We start from the raw sequence: 16,260 nt of genomic DNA, 5'->3' as shown, positions 1-16,260 counted from the left end.
AAGTGTTTCTAATCTTATATGCTGATGTGAATCATTCACTCATAATGGGCTAGCATTTATAACTAGATAGCATTATTTTTTTTTTCCCTCTGTAGGAGGGAAACTTTGAGATACTGAAATTTAAAAGTAAGGTATAATTCTGTGGTTATAGTATTCTTCAGCTTGGAGAAGATGAAACTGTGGAGATCTCATTGTGGTCTAGAGCTTCCTTATGAAGGCAGTCAAGGGAGGGGCAAACACTGATCTGTTCTCTTTGGTGACGATGACAGGACCTGAAAGAAAGGCATGGAGCTGTGTCAGGGGAGGATCAGGTTGAGTGTTAAGGAAAGAGCAGGCACTGGAGCGAGCTCCCCATGGTGGTGATCATGACCTCAGGTTGATGGAATATGAGAAGCGTTTGGACACTGCTCTCAGACATAGGGTTGAAATTTTGGGTGTTCCTCTAAGGAGGCAGGAGTTGGACATAATTATTCTTGTGAGTCCCTTCCAACTCGGGATATCTGATAATTCTATGATCCTATGAGGAAGTGAGGATGGAACTACGATAATCTTGACTCCAAGTCTTGTCTCTAATCTTTGAGTGATACTTTCATCAGTAGTGTGACCTGAGAGTCCAATTGGATACAGCATGTGTGTGTTAAAGCAACAGGCATAATTTAAAGGATTATGACTGATAACACTGAAAAGTAGGTCTTTATTTCAAAAACAAAAAGCTGGTATGAAAATGGATTAAAAAGTCCAATTATAACAGAAGGAATTATGTTAAAAAAATGCAGGAAGGGAACAGAATCAAAGGCTTCAGCAGAACTCCTATGGAAGAATCAGAAGGTGAAAAGCCTTTTACTTTGAACGATGTGTTTTGTAATTAAGTTGATCATTGCATCTTTTTCAAAAACAGATGTTACATATTTGTTGTTCAGAGACAAGAATTGTGGAATAGTTGAGGTTGAAAGGGACCTCTGGAGGTCATCGATCAATGCCATTGCTCAAGGAGTGTCAAAGATACTGAACAAGATGATAATATTCATTTGTAACAGTGACCTGTTTGTATTGCTGAGGAGACTTTCCACGAGAGAGACTTTACAGTTTCAGGGATAAATTAAGCTGGTGCCACAAAATGAATATCCTAAGCAGTATTTATTATGAATATTTTAAACAGGGAGTGATATGATCACTGTCATCTCTTACTATTGCATTGTTAATGGTTTTTAAATGAGAGGAATATTCATACTTCCAAAAATATGAATTTAGACTCAAGTTGTGTATTTAAAAGCCTGGTATGTAGTTTGTACCACAGGATATGCCACTTTCAAGCATGCAACTCTTCAAACTGTTATGTTGAATGTAATTTATAATTTTGATAGTCTTACCCAAATTATCACAGTTAATTGGGCTTCTGATTTTACTGGTATACTGGATAATTAATTATTACCCATGTTTTTTTGTGACTGTACTTAAATTGGTAGCTTTGGGAATTGGGAGCGGTGGTTGTTTTTATTTTCCAGCAGAATATGTACAGCTTTTGAAGGCTCTGTTTTTAATTCTACTTAAGATTGTTACATCATTAATTTTTTAAATCTTAGTCTTTACATCATCTGGGTGAATGTAAATTGCTGGTGCACTTGTGGGAGGCTATTTTGTTTTACACACTTAGATGATGAAAAATAATCTGTTCGGGTTTTCGTTGAAAGCCAAGAGTATGTTGGATTTACAGAGCTTGAACAATCTTTTTCTTGAGAAAAGATAAAATGAATCCAACACTCTAATCTAAATCATTTTTAAAAAACAGAAGTTTTCTGTGTGTACTTTTTTGGTAACTAGATGAAAAAATAGCATCTCTTTCTATAAAGATAACTCCTGATAGTTGCATATTTCTGCACTACTATGCTATCCATGGCAGTGTAACTGTTCTGTTAATAAAAGAATTATTGTAGTTACACTGGAGACTGATAATCAAATTTAATGCTTTGGAAATAGAAATGCCCAGAATTGTGCTCGTATTAGGAAAGCTGTGTAAACTTTGGTAACACTGCAGCAATAACACAACAAATGTGCTCAGTCTGCTGTGTGGTATTTTGTCCTATTGAGAAGATGTAGCTCAGAATTTGAGATACTTGTCTTGAGACTGACTGTAAAAACTTATCAGTTACATATTGATAACAGTTGGTTAGATAAGTACTTGAAGTGACCTGTAAATGTAGCTTGTTAATAAAAGAAATTATATTAAATTATCTGTCACCTGTCTGTTTCAGAAATCACATTAAGCAGTGTGAGATGGAAAGTGAGATCACACCCAATGGAATAAGTAGCTGGAATGAAGAACTGGAAGAAGACAGTGATGGGTTGGGATTTACAGAGCTGGACCAGATCCTTCCTGAAAAAAAACAAAATGGGATTCAATCTCACAAAGACAGCACTGCCATTTTTAATGGACACACGCCTAACATTTGTACCAGTGCCTTAAAGACACAGGATTGCTTGGTGCCCTCCAGCAACAGCGTTGCAAGTAGGTTCTCTCCAGGCTCTGTGCAGGAGGAGGGGAAACCTGAAAAAGGCATCGTTGACTTTAGAGACTGCACAATGCAGCAGTTGCAGCAAAGCAACAAAAATACAGACTTTTCGTGGAATCCACATAGGACTATGAGTAATTCATCCTCATCTTCATCTTTGCACAGTAATACTAAAATAAATGGTGCTCACCACTCCACTGTTCAGGGGCCTTCAAGCACAAAAAGCACTTCTGTACCTGCTCCGAGCAAGACAGCTTCCTTATCTGTGTCCAAATCTTCAGATTGTAGTTTTATTTCTGACTTTTATTCACGTTCAAGATTACATCATATATCAACATGGAAGTGTGAATTGACTGAGTTTGTCAACAGCCTACAGAGAAAAAACAGCGGTGTCTTTCCAGGAAGGGAAAAATTAAAAAAATGGAAAGCAGGCAGGTCTGCACTTAAAACTGACACAGGTAGATACTTGTTTAAGAAGGTTTATTTTGAGAAGGTGCCTTATCTTTGTTCATGTACTAAAGGTCTACCAGAGACTAAGCAGGGTAATGTTCAATATTCACATTGCAGTCAGGCTATCTGGAAAAGCTTGGTGACTTTGATTCAGTGAAAACTGAAGGCTCTGCTACTTCTGTATTTATTTGTTAAATTGTGACCTAATGTGATGCACTGATCTGTGTTCATTTCTTTCTTGTAGAAATAATACCAAGACATATAGATTGATCGAGGGGAAAAAATACATCTATCTAAATGCACAAGTCTGTAGTTGCCATGTGAAAAATCTTTAAAAAAGAAAAAAAGAAAAAAACAACCAAGAATGTTACTCATCTTTTAATTTTTTTACACTGAACTACATATAAGCAGCAACATTCGGAAATGAGTTAAAATCTAAATTTTCTGGTAGTAAGTTTTCTGTGTACCTCTGTGTCTGTTTAAAGAGTAGTTGTGTCATATGGTAGTTCTGGACCTGGCTTGTGGAAGAGAAATGTTTTGTCATTATATTGCACACCAAGGGCCAAAATTAAAATGTGTGTAATTTATGAGGCAAAGTGTTGCACAAAGAGATTAAGTATTTTGCATCTTGAGAAGCTCTAATTTATAGTCTTATCCAATTAAAAGGTTAGTTCTGTTCTATTGATAAGATTCTGACTCTGCTGTGTTGTAAAAATACTCATTTGTAATCGCATGAAAATTTGCTTCAGATGATAAATTTTCACATTCTAAAAATTTATTGTTAGGTAAATTAACTGATTATATGTTTATCATAGGACACTCCAATTATAAAACATGCTGTCTTATAAGAATACCTTAATGCATACTATTTTCTGACAAAGTATGATAAGCTAATATATATTTACTTCCATTTGGCCTAGAGAGTTCGTCTAATTCACATAAAGCAGCATCTTAAGGGCTAATTTGATCACTTGATTTGTAAATATGCCCTTCATAAGACAGTTGTTTGGTTTTTTTAGTAAGGAGTCCAAATGGTAAATTATTAAGAATGAGAAAGCACTTTTTTTTTTTGATATTCAGCAGTTACCATGATTGTCAAGCAACACAAATCAGTTCATATGTGAAGTGTTTTTTCACTGTTATGCACTGTTCAAATTAAGATTTTCTGTTAGCTCTAGTCTCCTCTGGTTGGTCATCAGCACGGACATGCAGACATGATCATCTAGATTACTTGACACAAGTATTACTAGTATGTTAGCTACTGACTGAAAAACTTACCCTGCTGTCTTGCTTATCTTCACGTGTTTGCATGTGAGTGCAGTACAGCAACAACAAAATCCAGTTGCATGGAAGGTTTAACACATTGTGATGTATTTCATGAAGAGTCAAAGGGAATTCTAAGTGCAGCTGAAATTTTTTTAACTTTAGAACAGTCTTCTGATTGATGAAGAAAAATGGATAAAGTTCTCTGCTGCAGATTGAATATTATCATACTGCAGTTTATGACTTTGTTTCCACAACATACGCTAACCTTCTGTTGAGGGAACTTGTTATAGCAAGGTAAAAAGTCTTAATGAGATGAAAATAAAATTGAAACTCTCAAATTGATGCATTGCTTAGGTTGTTTGGCTGCTGTTTATGTTTACATTTCTTCGAGAATTTAGGAAATGTATGTGCTCTCTAGGTGAGAAGAAACAAATTCTTTAACTGAAGGTAGTAAAAAATTGATTATAGTCCTTGATGACTGCTGTAATTAGTACCAAAGTATATCAATTAGGGTTCAAGTTTTCTATTGGTGTATCTTCATATTAGGTATTGTGTCTGTTGCGAGCTCAGCCAAGCCACAGAGCTGTATAATGCACGTGGATATGGATTGCTTCTTTGTGTCTGTGGCGATCCGAAATAGACCCGATCTCAAAGGTCAGTATTCAGTTCTCAATATTACAACTTACTACACTGAGACTTCTTAAACAAACAAAAAGGACTGTACGCTTCAAACACGACTTTTACATGTTAGTCTGTTTTTTGGCATCTTTGTCTGATATTCAGACCATGCAACTTTCCATTGTCATGTTTCCTCGCAGTACGAACGCAAGTGGAAGAGAGAACTGAATTCCCTTGGCTGTTTGTTGTCAGTGTCTAAATAAAATAAGATCTGGAGTAACTATTCCCATTACTGTTGCACCTATCCAATTAGATCTACCATATAAGAAATTGGGGATCAAATTTTGTTTGCACTAAAAGTGGATTTTGTTCACTCTGTTAAGAAAGAAAAAGGAAAAAAAAAAAAAAGTGGAATATTCAGTGGTTTTCCTAAAGCAGTCTAAGGAGCTTTGTTTAATTAGAATGGTGGAAACATCAAGACTGGGTATTGTCTCTTTGCATGAATAATTTTTTCATGAGAAATTTGCCTCTCCTTCCTTTTCCTGTCTAAGGTTTTATACCTGAATTATTATTGGAGGATGAACAGTTTAGCTGACATTTAGAAGTTGAAGTATGTGATCACACATAAGACTTAGGGGTTGGGTTTTGTTTTGGGTTTGTTGTTTTGTTCTATTTCAAATATAATATTTGGAAGTGGAAATACAAGCTGTTCTATGTAATTGTTGAACATCATTGATGCACAAATCTGAAGACTTGGTGCTGTGGTGAACATCTAGTATCCATTTTAAAGCTTGGGTAAGAAGAGTAAGCTGTATAATAACTTTTCTCTCTTCCCTCCAAAAGCAGGAGCAATAATGTTAAAGATAATACTAGTATCTGTGCATTTTTTTTTTAACTGAATATCCTGCCAAGTTTAAAATTCCTTTGCTCAAATAAAAAGAACCTAGGATTTCCTGCAGATATTTTTCTGCCTGTTCCACAGAAGTCTGCCAGAACTTTCAGTGCATATATTAGTTTGCTAAGAAAAATTACGAGGTGTTGATGTTACTGAAGAGTCAAAAGTTTAGCTACAGATTTGATATTGTGCAGGTAATTTAGCAAATGGAGTTGAGTGTGTTGGTATATGTACACTCTTTTATTTAAGCTAATAAATATGTTTAAACAAGTATTTAAAATTGGTATGTTGTTTGCTGTGCTTTGAACTAACAAATTAATAGGGCATTGGTGAAGTTTCACAACGTGGTTTATAGTATTCATAAAGAGAAACAAGAATGGCTGCAATTCACCTGTTCAAAACTTGTTTTTGCTGTCTAAATGCAGTCACAGAAGTTCATAGTCACAGTGCAAAGTCACTTTCATAGCTACTTCCTCCTTAATGTTGGAAGAGTGTATGATCTTGAAAGAAATTGCAAGACGTAAAGTAGACATCTTTATAATCTTACCCTATTTAGGCTACTATTAAAATTATAAGGTATTATACTCTTGTAAGTACATGCATCTTTTTCTCCACAGGAAAGCCAGTAGCTGTTACTAGCAACAGAGGTGCAGGAAAGGCACCGCTGCGCCCTGGTGCAAACCCCCAGCTTGAATGGCAATATTACCAGAATAAGCTATTGAATGGCAAAGCAGGTACAGATAAGTCTATTTGTTTAAATTGTTTTCTAATTGAAGACTTTTTCCTTAAAGTTATTAACAAGTGCACAGTGGATAAACTGTTTTCATATGTGGAATTTCAGTTAAAGAAATATCTTTGGACAACTTAATGCGCTGTGGCTTCAGTAATAATAGGCCACTGTGACTTTTTTTTCAGCTTTCTTGGCTCAGGGTGGGTGAATCCTTTTAGAGTAATTTTAGATTTCATTGAGTATAAGGTATATTAAGTACTTCTTTTAAGTAAGAGATAGAGATCACACGGGATCACTTGGTTCTGAGTAAGCCTTTTGTAAAGAAGAACAATGATTATTTTTTTTAATTATTAAAGTAGAAATGGCAGTACGTGGCCAGTGAGAAATTGATCGGTTGAAGTTGGCTTTTGAATTGTATATGTGTACGATGGTTATAGTATCTGTATGCAGTGGTTCCATTTTGGGTGGTCCTTAGAGCATTTTTGGGTGCTATGAAGGTCTGTGGCAGCTTCCTGAGTTCTGTCTTCCAATATTTTATTTATGCAAAACCAGAGCATCTCTTCCAGCATGAGAATTCCTTACATGCCTGCAGTAACTTTGAAATCTCTTACTTTGTGTCCTCAAGTAGTAGCATACAAGTGTAAACATACTATTTTAAAAAAAGTGCTGTTATTATTGTAGTGCCTGAACTGCATTTAGAATGAGGAAGTAAGATGCTAACCATAAATAGCAATTGAGTTGTTTTTTGTTGTGTTTTTTTTTTCTCCAACAGTCTGCATAATCAAGTGGATGTTGAAGTAGCTAAGTGTCTTACTGCCACTATCTCAGTTTAGGATTGGAAGTTAAATTTCTCCTTTGTCCCTTGTAGATGTACTTTTTACCTACCTTGCAAAAGGAAATACTGTTGTTCTAAAGTTTATGCTTCAGTTAGTTTTCATTGATACAAGATACAAGACAGTTTGTTATTCCATGGTTGTTCGTGAAGTTTTAGTACTCTTAATAAAAAAACAAAGCTGTAGATTATTAGAGCCTTCCAAAGTATAGGAAGTGATGCCATTTTATTTGTCTTTTTTGTGTAGTTCAGTACTTCAAAACTGAGGTAGAATATATGTTTATGAAATGTATTGGCCTTGAACTTTCCAAAGACTTCTCAGTATGTTCTAGTCTTAGCTTCTGCTGTGTTGGCAGTGCCATATATAAGCGTGTTACAAAGATAGCTGTGTTTTGAATGGAGTTGGATTTCCTGTAAGAACAGCTTGTGTATGAATATTTATTGGTGGCCGTTTTATACAGTGATGCTGTAACTTTTACCAGGTCCTTACTCTGGATAAGGATGTGACTTCATGTAATCAAGCACTATTTAGAGACTGAGGCAGTTAGAATTAAGGAAGTTTAGCTGCTACCCAGCACATTCATTGTGATTCACAAATTCTGTGGTATCTTTTCTGCTATATTTTTTACTTAAGAAAGTTTCAGCCTCATGTAATAAACTCAGTTTCTTACTGCAGCAGCTTTTTCTGAATATCCACGCATTCATTTCCTTAACTTCACCATCCAGTCTCACTGGCTTGCACACAGGCAGGCAGCTATCTCTTTCTTGATACATAATCTGATTATACAACCTGTTGTTTTGGTGAAACGATTTTTTCTTAACTCTTTTTTTACAGTCTCTATCTTACTAGCTGCAGGTTCATAATGTATTTTGGTCTCTCTATTAGTTTTTATCTCCCCATACATTGTTTTTATCAACAAAAAATGCAGCTAGCTGTTTTGCTTGCATTTTCACGAGAACATGGATTGTCTTACTTTTGAGGAGAAACTGGAGTTAGTATTAGCCTTAGGTGAAAAGGTGGAGTGTGGGTTAGGTTTTTCTAACTTCACAGTATCTTAGAAAGTGTATGTGAAACACTTTAACAGTGTGTGCTTAATTGTGCCTTGCCACAGGTAAATATGGTCCATCAAACACACATATTAAATGGAAAAGTGCTTTTTCTACAATATCAAAAATAGGAAATGCTAAATTGTGCTGTGTTAAATGTACATAATTCTGTTTGGGGGACTGTTATATAAATGAAATAGAAAGGTAGTTGTGACCAGCTTTAAACATGAAAGATTTTTATATCCGTGCTTTAACATGGAACCCACTTCGTTTTTTGATGCTTCATGCTTTCCAGACCATTGTCTGATTTTTGCCTTCTGGTCTTGCTCACTAGAAAAAATGTTTCAAATTAAAAAAAAAAAAAAAAAAAAAAAAGCAGAACAAACAAACAAAAACCCTGACGAGTCCCTCACTTTCACCAAATATTGAATTCTGCAGCTTCAGCTACTTCTTTTTTTTGCAGATGACTTCTTTAGTGATACTGGTTCCTGCCTTTGATCTGCCTTGCTAGACAAATATCTAGTGTCAATAGAATCTTGACTCTTTACGGAATACTTTCTTTTTCTTGTTTGAATTCATCCAAAAATGTATAATTCTGAATTTGAAAAAAAAAAAAAATGCTGTCATTCTCTAAATCATCAAATTGGAGATGAACTTTCTGGGAAGTCAAAATTACTTTTCCACATATGTGTCATCTTTAACATTCATGTCCAAAAGTTAGAGGATTAACATACGTTAATCAAAATTCATAGTTTGGGGTCTTTTTTCCATGGCCAGGATGCCCAAGCTGTGAATGTTTTTTAGGCTTCCTTTCCCCCAACCCTAGTATCTCCAGTTTTTCATTCTAAAGAGCAGCAGTTTTTAACCATCATATTAGTCACAGATTTATTCTCAGCGATTTCTTTTTCACAGACTTGGGTCCTGGCCTCTGATTTCTCCATCCGTTGCTCCACATTCACCATGTGCCTGTCTAGTTTCCCAGCTTTTGATGAGAGGTTCTCTACCTTGCCTTCCATTGAGGACAATGTGTTCTGCATTGCCCTGAATTTCACATGAAGTGACTCCATCAGCTCATGGGGGGATCTGCTCTGCTGCGCTGTGGAAAAAGTCGACGAGTCCAGTGAAGATAGACAAGATGACAGCATCATCTCAGGCCAGGGCACAGGAAGGCATGGACTAAAGAAACTTTTCTTGTCATCCTTACCTTTAGTTGGGGCATAATTTTGCTCTAATTTTCTGCTGCAGACACCTTAGGTAACTTACTGAGCTCATCATACATTAAAATATTTAAGACGTAAAAAGGTACATGAACTTAGCAGAAATTCTGAATAAAAGCAACTTTTCACGTGAGTCAGGTTCTGCCCCTGCTGTCTCCACTCATTACAGCACTTTTCTCCAGTCTCAAACTACTCATATGTGCACGTAGCACCACATTTCCTTTCAAATTGTCAGCGTGTAAGTTGTTAGTATCATGAAATATAATTAGGTGTTGTGGCACTCTGAAGAAAACTGCCTGTTTATTATAATAAATAGGCTGCAGAATGAAAAAGAGCTATACCATACATATAACATTTTGTTTTAAGTAAATAGACCCTTTTTGTCTGTATGATACTTGTTGTTTTGATTCTGATGGGGAGTTTGGGAGGGCATAACATTTTTTGCATCTAGCCATTTTTTCAGGCTGATGAGTTATTGAGAGTACAGGCTTGTATCTTTCTAGGTATGCATTCTGTGAAAAGCCGCATGGAAAGGAACAGAGAATGCTTTACTGGATTCCAGTATTGTGTTAGGAAATTCTGTTTAGTATCTAGTGGGCCAGAAGGGCTCCTTAACACTTACTTAAGAACATACAGTGGACATTTATAGAAATAGGGAAGGTCTGTCTCGTTTTGAAAGTCTGATGTTGTAGTATTTATAATTTTATCATCTTGATTGAAGAGAAATTGATGGTGATGCTTGACAGAAGTTGACATACTTGACGTAATCTAACAAATGCTAGGAAGTAACAACAGAAGTCTTGTCAATTAATTTCCCCAAAAGAACTTTAAAGGAAATATAAACTTCTAGCTAGTGTTTTTTATAATTTGAGATGATTAGCTTTTTGGTCATTTCATTTCACTCCTTAGAAATAACTTCACATTATCTAGATTAAATAATTAATGGAGTGTAGTTTTAAATAAGAGGTTATAAGTGTGGTATCTGGTGGAATTGTATTTTGAATGTAACTTCTTTGTTCTGGTGGTAGTTGTGCATCCTATAACAAGAAATATAGCTAAGTATCTTTCTTTTTCTGGCAAGCAGATGGTAAATTTTTGACTGTCTCATGGTTGATATGGTTTTAGCAGTTTCAAGTGTTTGATCATTTTTATTGTCTTTAAAGCTAACTGAGATAAGTCCTGTTTTACAGATGGTGTATGTTGTCACCAACAAGTTGCTGTCTAGTATCTTGGGGGAAAATAAAAACAGAATTTTTCTGTAGCACAGTATTTTTCCTATGTAGAACTATCTGTAGAGAGAGATTACAATGTGGGGGTTCTGTTTCTTGTCGTTGTTTTTGTTTTTTTTATAGACTGTGATGTAAATCAATATAGTACTAAAAAAAAAAAAACTCATCATTAACAAATAGTAGCATAGAAATTGTGTCAGATATAATTTATTATGCTTACTTCATTCACATTGATTCTATTGAATTCTTAAGAACACTTTACAAACAAATATAAATATTGTTTTCCAAGCAGAAATTAGAATACCTGATAAGCTGGACTCCTCGGTCTGGGAGCATTCGGATTCTGCACACATGAATGGAGTTGACTGTGATCTGACTGTTCTGTCCATGGCTGAAATTGCTTCTTGTAGTTATGAAGCCAGGTAGGTGAAAGTTAACCTACCAGATTACTTGAGAATCTCACCCTTACTAAGAGGGAGGTGAGGCTCTTTCACAGTCTGCCCACAGAAGCTGTAGATGCCCAGTCCTTGGAGATATTCAATGCCAGAGGAGTTGGAACTTTAAGGTCCCTTCCAAACGAAGCAATTCTGTGATTCTCTGATTGTATAAAGTGTACAAAAATAGCATTTGTTAGGTCATGTTTCTGTAAGTTTATCCAGATAAGAAAATTTTCTTTTTATATTTTTAAAAACAGTAGTTGTGTAGGCTGCTAGAATTAAGCATAAGATCTTCTCTCTACATGTTGCTGCTTTTTAAAGATTTTCAGCCTAACCTACGAGTTACCTGAAACAAGCCCTGAAACAAGGAAAACCTTATGTAATTCCTAGTGATACTGTTGCTTTCATGTTATCTTCATTTCTTTGTCTTCACTTCAGTGAGACAACGATAGGTGTGATTACTGAACTTAAAACTCCTCCTTGCTCGGATTATGTTGAGCATCCCTGATAACAGCTTATAAACATTCAGAATGTGAAATAAGTTATTATAAATATAACCACAGTATTGAAAATATTTTTTTCTTTTGTAAGAATAGTAGTCCAGAAATTGCACATTCATTGGCATTTTTTTCAAGTATTCTAGGGTAAGCAGTTTTATGTCTGCTTCAGAAAGTTAATTTATTTATCATGTGAGCATAATTTTATAAGTTTGCACAGTGGAAAATGAAAACCAGATACCTTAGTCAATGTAGTACATGCTTAGGTTTCATTTGAAAAAGAAGGTGGCAACTGCAATTCTGTGGTGTAGGGCTTTCTAGAGACTTTTTGTCCTAAGTAACTTCCTAAGGACATTTTGTGTCCAGGTTGTATGCCTGAATGTTACGCAGCTAATTTGTGTTCTATTTGCAGTTATTTTTTGTATTTTTCATTTTGGTAGCAGTTGGATTCCTTTTAATTTGTGATTTATTTTTGTTGGAAAAGTCTAATAATTCATTTGGAAAAGCCCATCTTAGGGAAAGCTGATACTGTATTTAATTGCTTGTTGTTTTTTAAAATTATTCTTTAATTTTAGACAAGCTGGCATAAAGAATGGAATGTTTTTTGGACAAGCAAAAAAGTTGTGTCCAAACCTTCAAGCAGTTTCATATGATTTTAATGCATATAAAGAAGTTGCACAGACAGTATATGAAATACTAGCAAGGTAAGATGTGCTGTGTGTTTACATGATCTTCCATGGTAAGATTATCAAACTTACTTTAATATGCCACTGCTTAATGGCACTTCTTGATCTAGTATTTGCATTTCATATTACTCTTCAACTTCTTCAAAACCATTTTTGTTTAGATCTTCCTTTTGTGCTATTTTACTTACTTTTCTTTGAGCACCCTTCTTCTATCTTGAAGCCAGACTGTCAATATCTAACTTCCAAAGGACTCATTGTTAAATTTTTTATTGATTACCTTTATGAGGAGAAGTGGATTCTCCGTAGTAGTGAGGTTCTTCCAAAGTGTTGTTTTTGTTTGGTTGCTTTTCTTCATGTTGTGGTTGTTTGCTTTTTTTTGTTGTTTTGAGTACCTTAAAAAATGCATTATTGGAGCAGTAAACTAGTAATAGGAACTACTTTCTGATTTAAAATGCACTTGAGAAAAAGTGGATATTTGTCAGAATGACAAATGTCATGTTCAGTGTTCAGATCTTTTTCCTGCTCCTTTGAAAGCATGATGCATGTTGAAACCCGTCCTATGTTAGCAATGTTACCGAATTGTGCTGTTGTGCCTTTTTTTTTATATGTGAGTTGTGTGATACGAAATAAGCAGGGAAGTGCTACCTCAAAAGGAGGACTTTATTTGCTACATATTTGTTTTAACAGATGGTGAGCTGTTGCTGGTGTTTCACCTCCTTTACTTTGTGTTGATAGCTATACTCATAACATCGAAGCTGTCAGTTGTGATGAAGCGCTAGTAGATATCACTGAAATCCTTACAGAGACCAGACTGACTCCTGATGAACTTGCAAACGCTATCCGTGATGAAATCAAAGCCCAGACTAAATGCACTGCTTCTGTTGGGATGGGTAAGAGCCTTATTTCATTTCTGTCACCACTTCCTGCTTTTTTTAGGTGTATCAGAACTATGCCATATTGCCATAACTCTAAAGTGTTTCTGAAATACAGAATATATTGCCATTTACATTATATTAATATAAACTAAAATACAAGAAAATTTTTCTAAGTGGAAAGATTTAAGCAAAAATGTATACAGTTGCTATTAGTCCTCCTCTGCTATCTCAACAGTAGACTAAAATTCCATCTGTGTAATATTCTTCTGTTCGTTTTAATGAAATGCTGCTCTATTTTTGTAGTAAATAGAAAGCTGATCACAGATTGTGTTTAGTATAGAGAAGGCAGTAGGAGTTTGATCTAATATAATTGAGTCATAGAAAGCAAAGATTTGGGTGATTTGAGGTGGGTTTCATATATAAAATTATACCTCTTGAAGACTTGATTTCTTTTTCACTTGACTCCTTTCTTTCTCCTTTGTTTTTGTTCCTAGTAACATTAGACTTAAGTATCTGTAAATATATGTGCTAAGCTTATATAAGTCCATAAAATCCACTTGTGATATAAGCAGAATTCTTCTTTATCACTTGACAGCATAGTAGTACAGAGACTGTAATTCCTTGGATTCATATTTGTGTCTTGTCTTGAGTTGGAACACACTTGTAATCTCTTTTATATGCATGTTTAGTGTGTTTGCTTTTTCTATTACTTTCTAAAGCATGATTTTCTAATCAGATATAATAGTTAATAGAATCATGGAATGGCCTGGGTTGAAAAGGACCATACTGATCAACCCTCCTGCTATATGCAGGGTCGCCAATCACCAGACCAGGCTGCCCAGAGCCACATCCAGCCTGGCCTTTAAGTTCTCTTTTGGAAGAGACAAATACCTATGAGTTTTCCGAATGAAATGTTTGAAAAATATTTTTGGTGTCCATTCATATCGCAGGAAAACTAAAAAGACTGTCTTTTCACTCATAATTTATCATGAAGTATATGAATCAGAGAAAACAATTTCATTTGCACTGTTACATTAATTAATCTACGTTACATTAATGTAGATACCTGATGTCAAATACTTGGCCTACCAGAAACAGAAATCTTGTGTAAGTGATTTGTATGTTGCCAATGGGAAAGAGTTACCAATATAAAACGATGTCAATTTGAGTATATATTATTATACTGTAAGGGATCTCAAGACTATTATTTCTGCTAAGAGATAAATTAAAGAAGATATGCCAGTTGAATAAATTTAATTTTTGCCCTGGAGATTTTAGTGGCTAACTGAACTGATTTAAGCAATGCTAGTGAAAGACAAAACCCTACTCTGTAAACATCTATTATCCTGATTTTTCATTTGTTAAGTGAGGTACTAGGCTTTTTCTGCTTTATTTCAGTGTTTTGAGAATGATGTGTTACAGAAGGTAAATGTTACTTCATGGTATCAGTGGCTGTGTTGATGTGTTTGAGAGATACGCTGTAAACAGAAAATTGAATGAAGACTCTGTCAATACTTGTTTCGTTCATTTAACTTTTCATGTGAAACAGTGGACACAGAAGTTGGTTCTCACTAAAATTTCAAGTAGATTAAAAGAATATGAACACAGATGGGAGGAAGATAGCAATAGTAACACATAGTGCTGAGAATACTGGATTCTTTTGACATTTTGTGAGTTTTTTTTCATCTTAAAATGAAACGTTTGGCAATAATGAAGCTATTTTGGTATCATTTCAGAGATGTTGTTGGCCTAGGCACGAGTAAGCCTATAAATGGGGAAGAAGAAATGCTGAAAAAAGCTTTGTTCGCACTTAATGAGCACACATAATAATTTAATGAAGTCACTAGATTTTTTTAGTGATTATCCAGAACCTAAATAATAGATTAATTCCAGTATTTCATATGTAATATGCCTGGAAGAATTGTCATCTTCAGTATTATTTGCACTGAATATGATGGACATTTAGATGTTATACAGTGTTGAAATATTATTCTTCTATGTATTTAGCTGCTCTCAGTTAGTTAACTGCTTACCTGTACCTCTGCATATGTAGAACACCATCAAGACAAAATAGATTGAGTGTTCTTCGTGAAGTATCCTGCACACACTTGTTGGCTGCTTTGGTTTGGATTTGTTTTTGTTTGTTTCGTTTTTTGTTAAAAAATGAAGATTTTACTGTGATTTGTGCACTTCTTTTCTCTTGGCTGTTAAGCTGCAGAATTCTACATGAGAAGACAGAAGTTACCACACACACAATTTAACTTGTCATTTTTACAGGTTCCAATATTCTGCTGGCCAGAATGGCAACTCGTAAAGCAAAACCCGACGGACAGTATCACCTAAAACCTGAAGAAGTAGATGATTTTATCAGGGGTCAGCTTGTTACGAATCTTCCAGGTACTCAGTTCTATTTTACAAGACATTTTGCCACCTGATTTTAAAAGTTTGTGTTGTTCCAGTTACGAATCAAGCAGGATTAAATGTTGTTTCTTGGTTATGATCCAAAAAAAAGGAGATATCCAAAATTTTCAAAAATCATTATATTCCTGAAAGGAATCTTAGAGACCTCTACAGAGCCATGCAGCCACATATATCTGTGGAAGAAGCTTAAAGTTATGCAACCTTAATCAGCCCTGCAGAGAAGAACCTGGAGGTCCTGATAGATGAAAAACTCAATGTGAGCCAGCTGTGTGCTCTTGCAGCTCGGAAGGCAAATGGTATCCTGGGCTCCATCACAAGAGGAGTGGCCAGCAGGGATAGGGAGGTGATTGTCCCCCTCTACTCTGCTCTTGTGAGGCCCCATCCGGAGTACTGTGTCCAGGTCTGGAGCCCCAGTACAAGAAAGACAGAGAGCTGTTGGAGAGGGTCCAGAGGAGAGCCACAAAGATGATCAGAGGACTGGAGCACCTCCCCTATGAAGACAGGCTGAGGGAGCTGGGCTTGTTCAGCCTGGAGAAAAGAAGGCTGCAGG

At 35.5% G+C, this 16,260-nt stretch overlaps 1 protein-coding gene across 7 annotated transcripts in view; it reads left to right on the top strand.

Annotated features, from left to right (window-relative positions):
* Positions 1–16,260, top strand: part of REV1 (REV1 DNA directed polymerase) — a 52,745-nt gene that overhangs the window by 19,140 nt on the left and 17,345 nt on the right. For 5 of the 7 annotated variants that reach the window (XM_085213927.1, XM_085213908.1, XM_085213916.1 and 2 more), the window contains 7 exons: positions 2,253–2,968; positions 4,773–4,880; positions 6,357–6,473; positions 11,084–11,216; positions 12,304–12,432; positions 13,150–13,304; positions 15,567–15,686. In XM_085213927.1, coding sequence (XP_085070053.1) covers positions 2,253–2,968; positions 4,773–4,880; positions 6,357–6,473; positions 11,084–11,216; positions 12,304–12,432; positions 13,150–13,304; positions 15,567–15,686 — 1,478 coding nt within the window. The remainder of the gene's footprint in view (positions 1–2,252; positions 2,969–4,772; positions 4,881–6,356; positions 6,474–11,083; positions 11,217–12,303; positions 12,433–13,149; positions 13,305–15,566; positions 15,687–16,260) is intronic. The other 2 variants (XM_085213945.1, XM_085213936.1) reach the window with 1 other exon arrangement.

The sequence above is a fragment of the Meleagris gallopavo genome, chromosome 1 (assembly GCF_905368555.1).
Source record: "Meleagris gallopavo chromosome 1, MGAL_WU_HG_1.1, whole genome shotgun sequence".
NCBI classification, from domain to species: domain Eukaryota; kingdom Metazoa; phylum Chordata; class Aves; order Galliformes; family Phasianidae; genus Meleagris; species Meleagris gallopavo.
The sequence above is the reverse complement of the archived record's forward strand: the minus strand, read 5'-3'. Positions and strand labels throughout refer to the sequence as shown.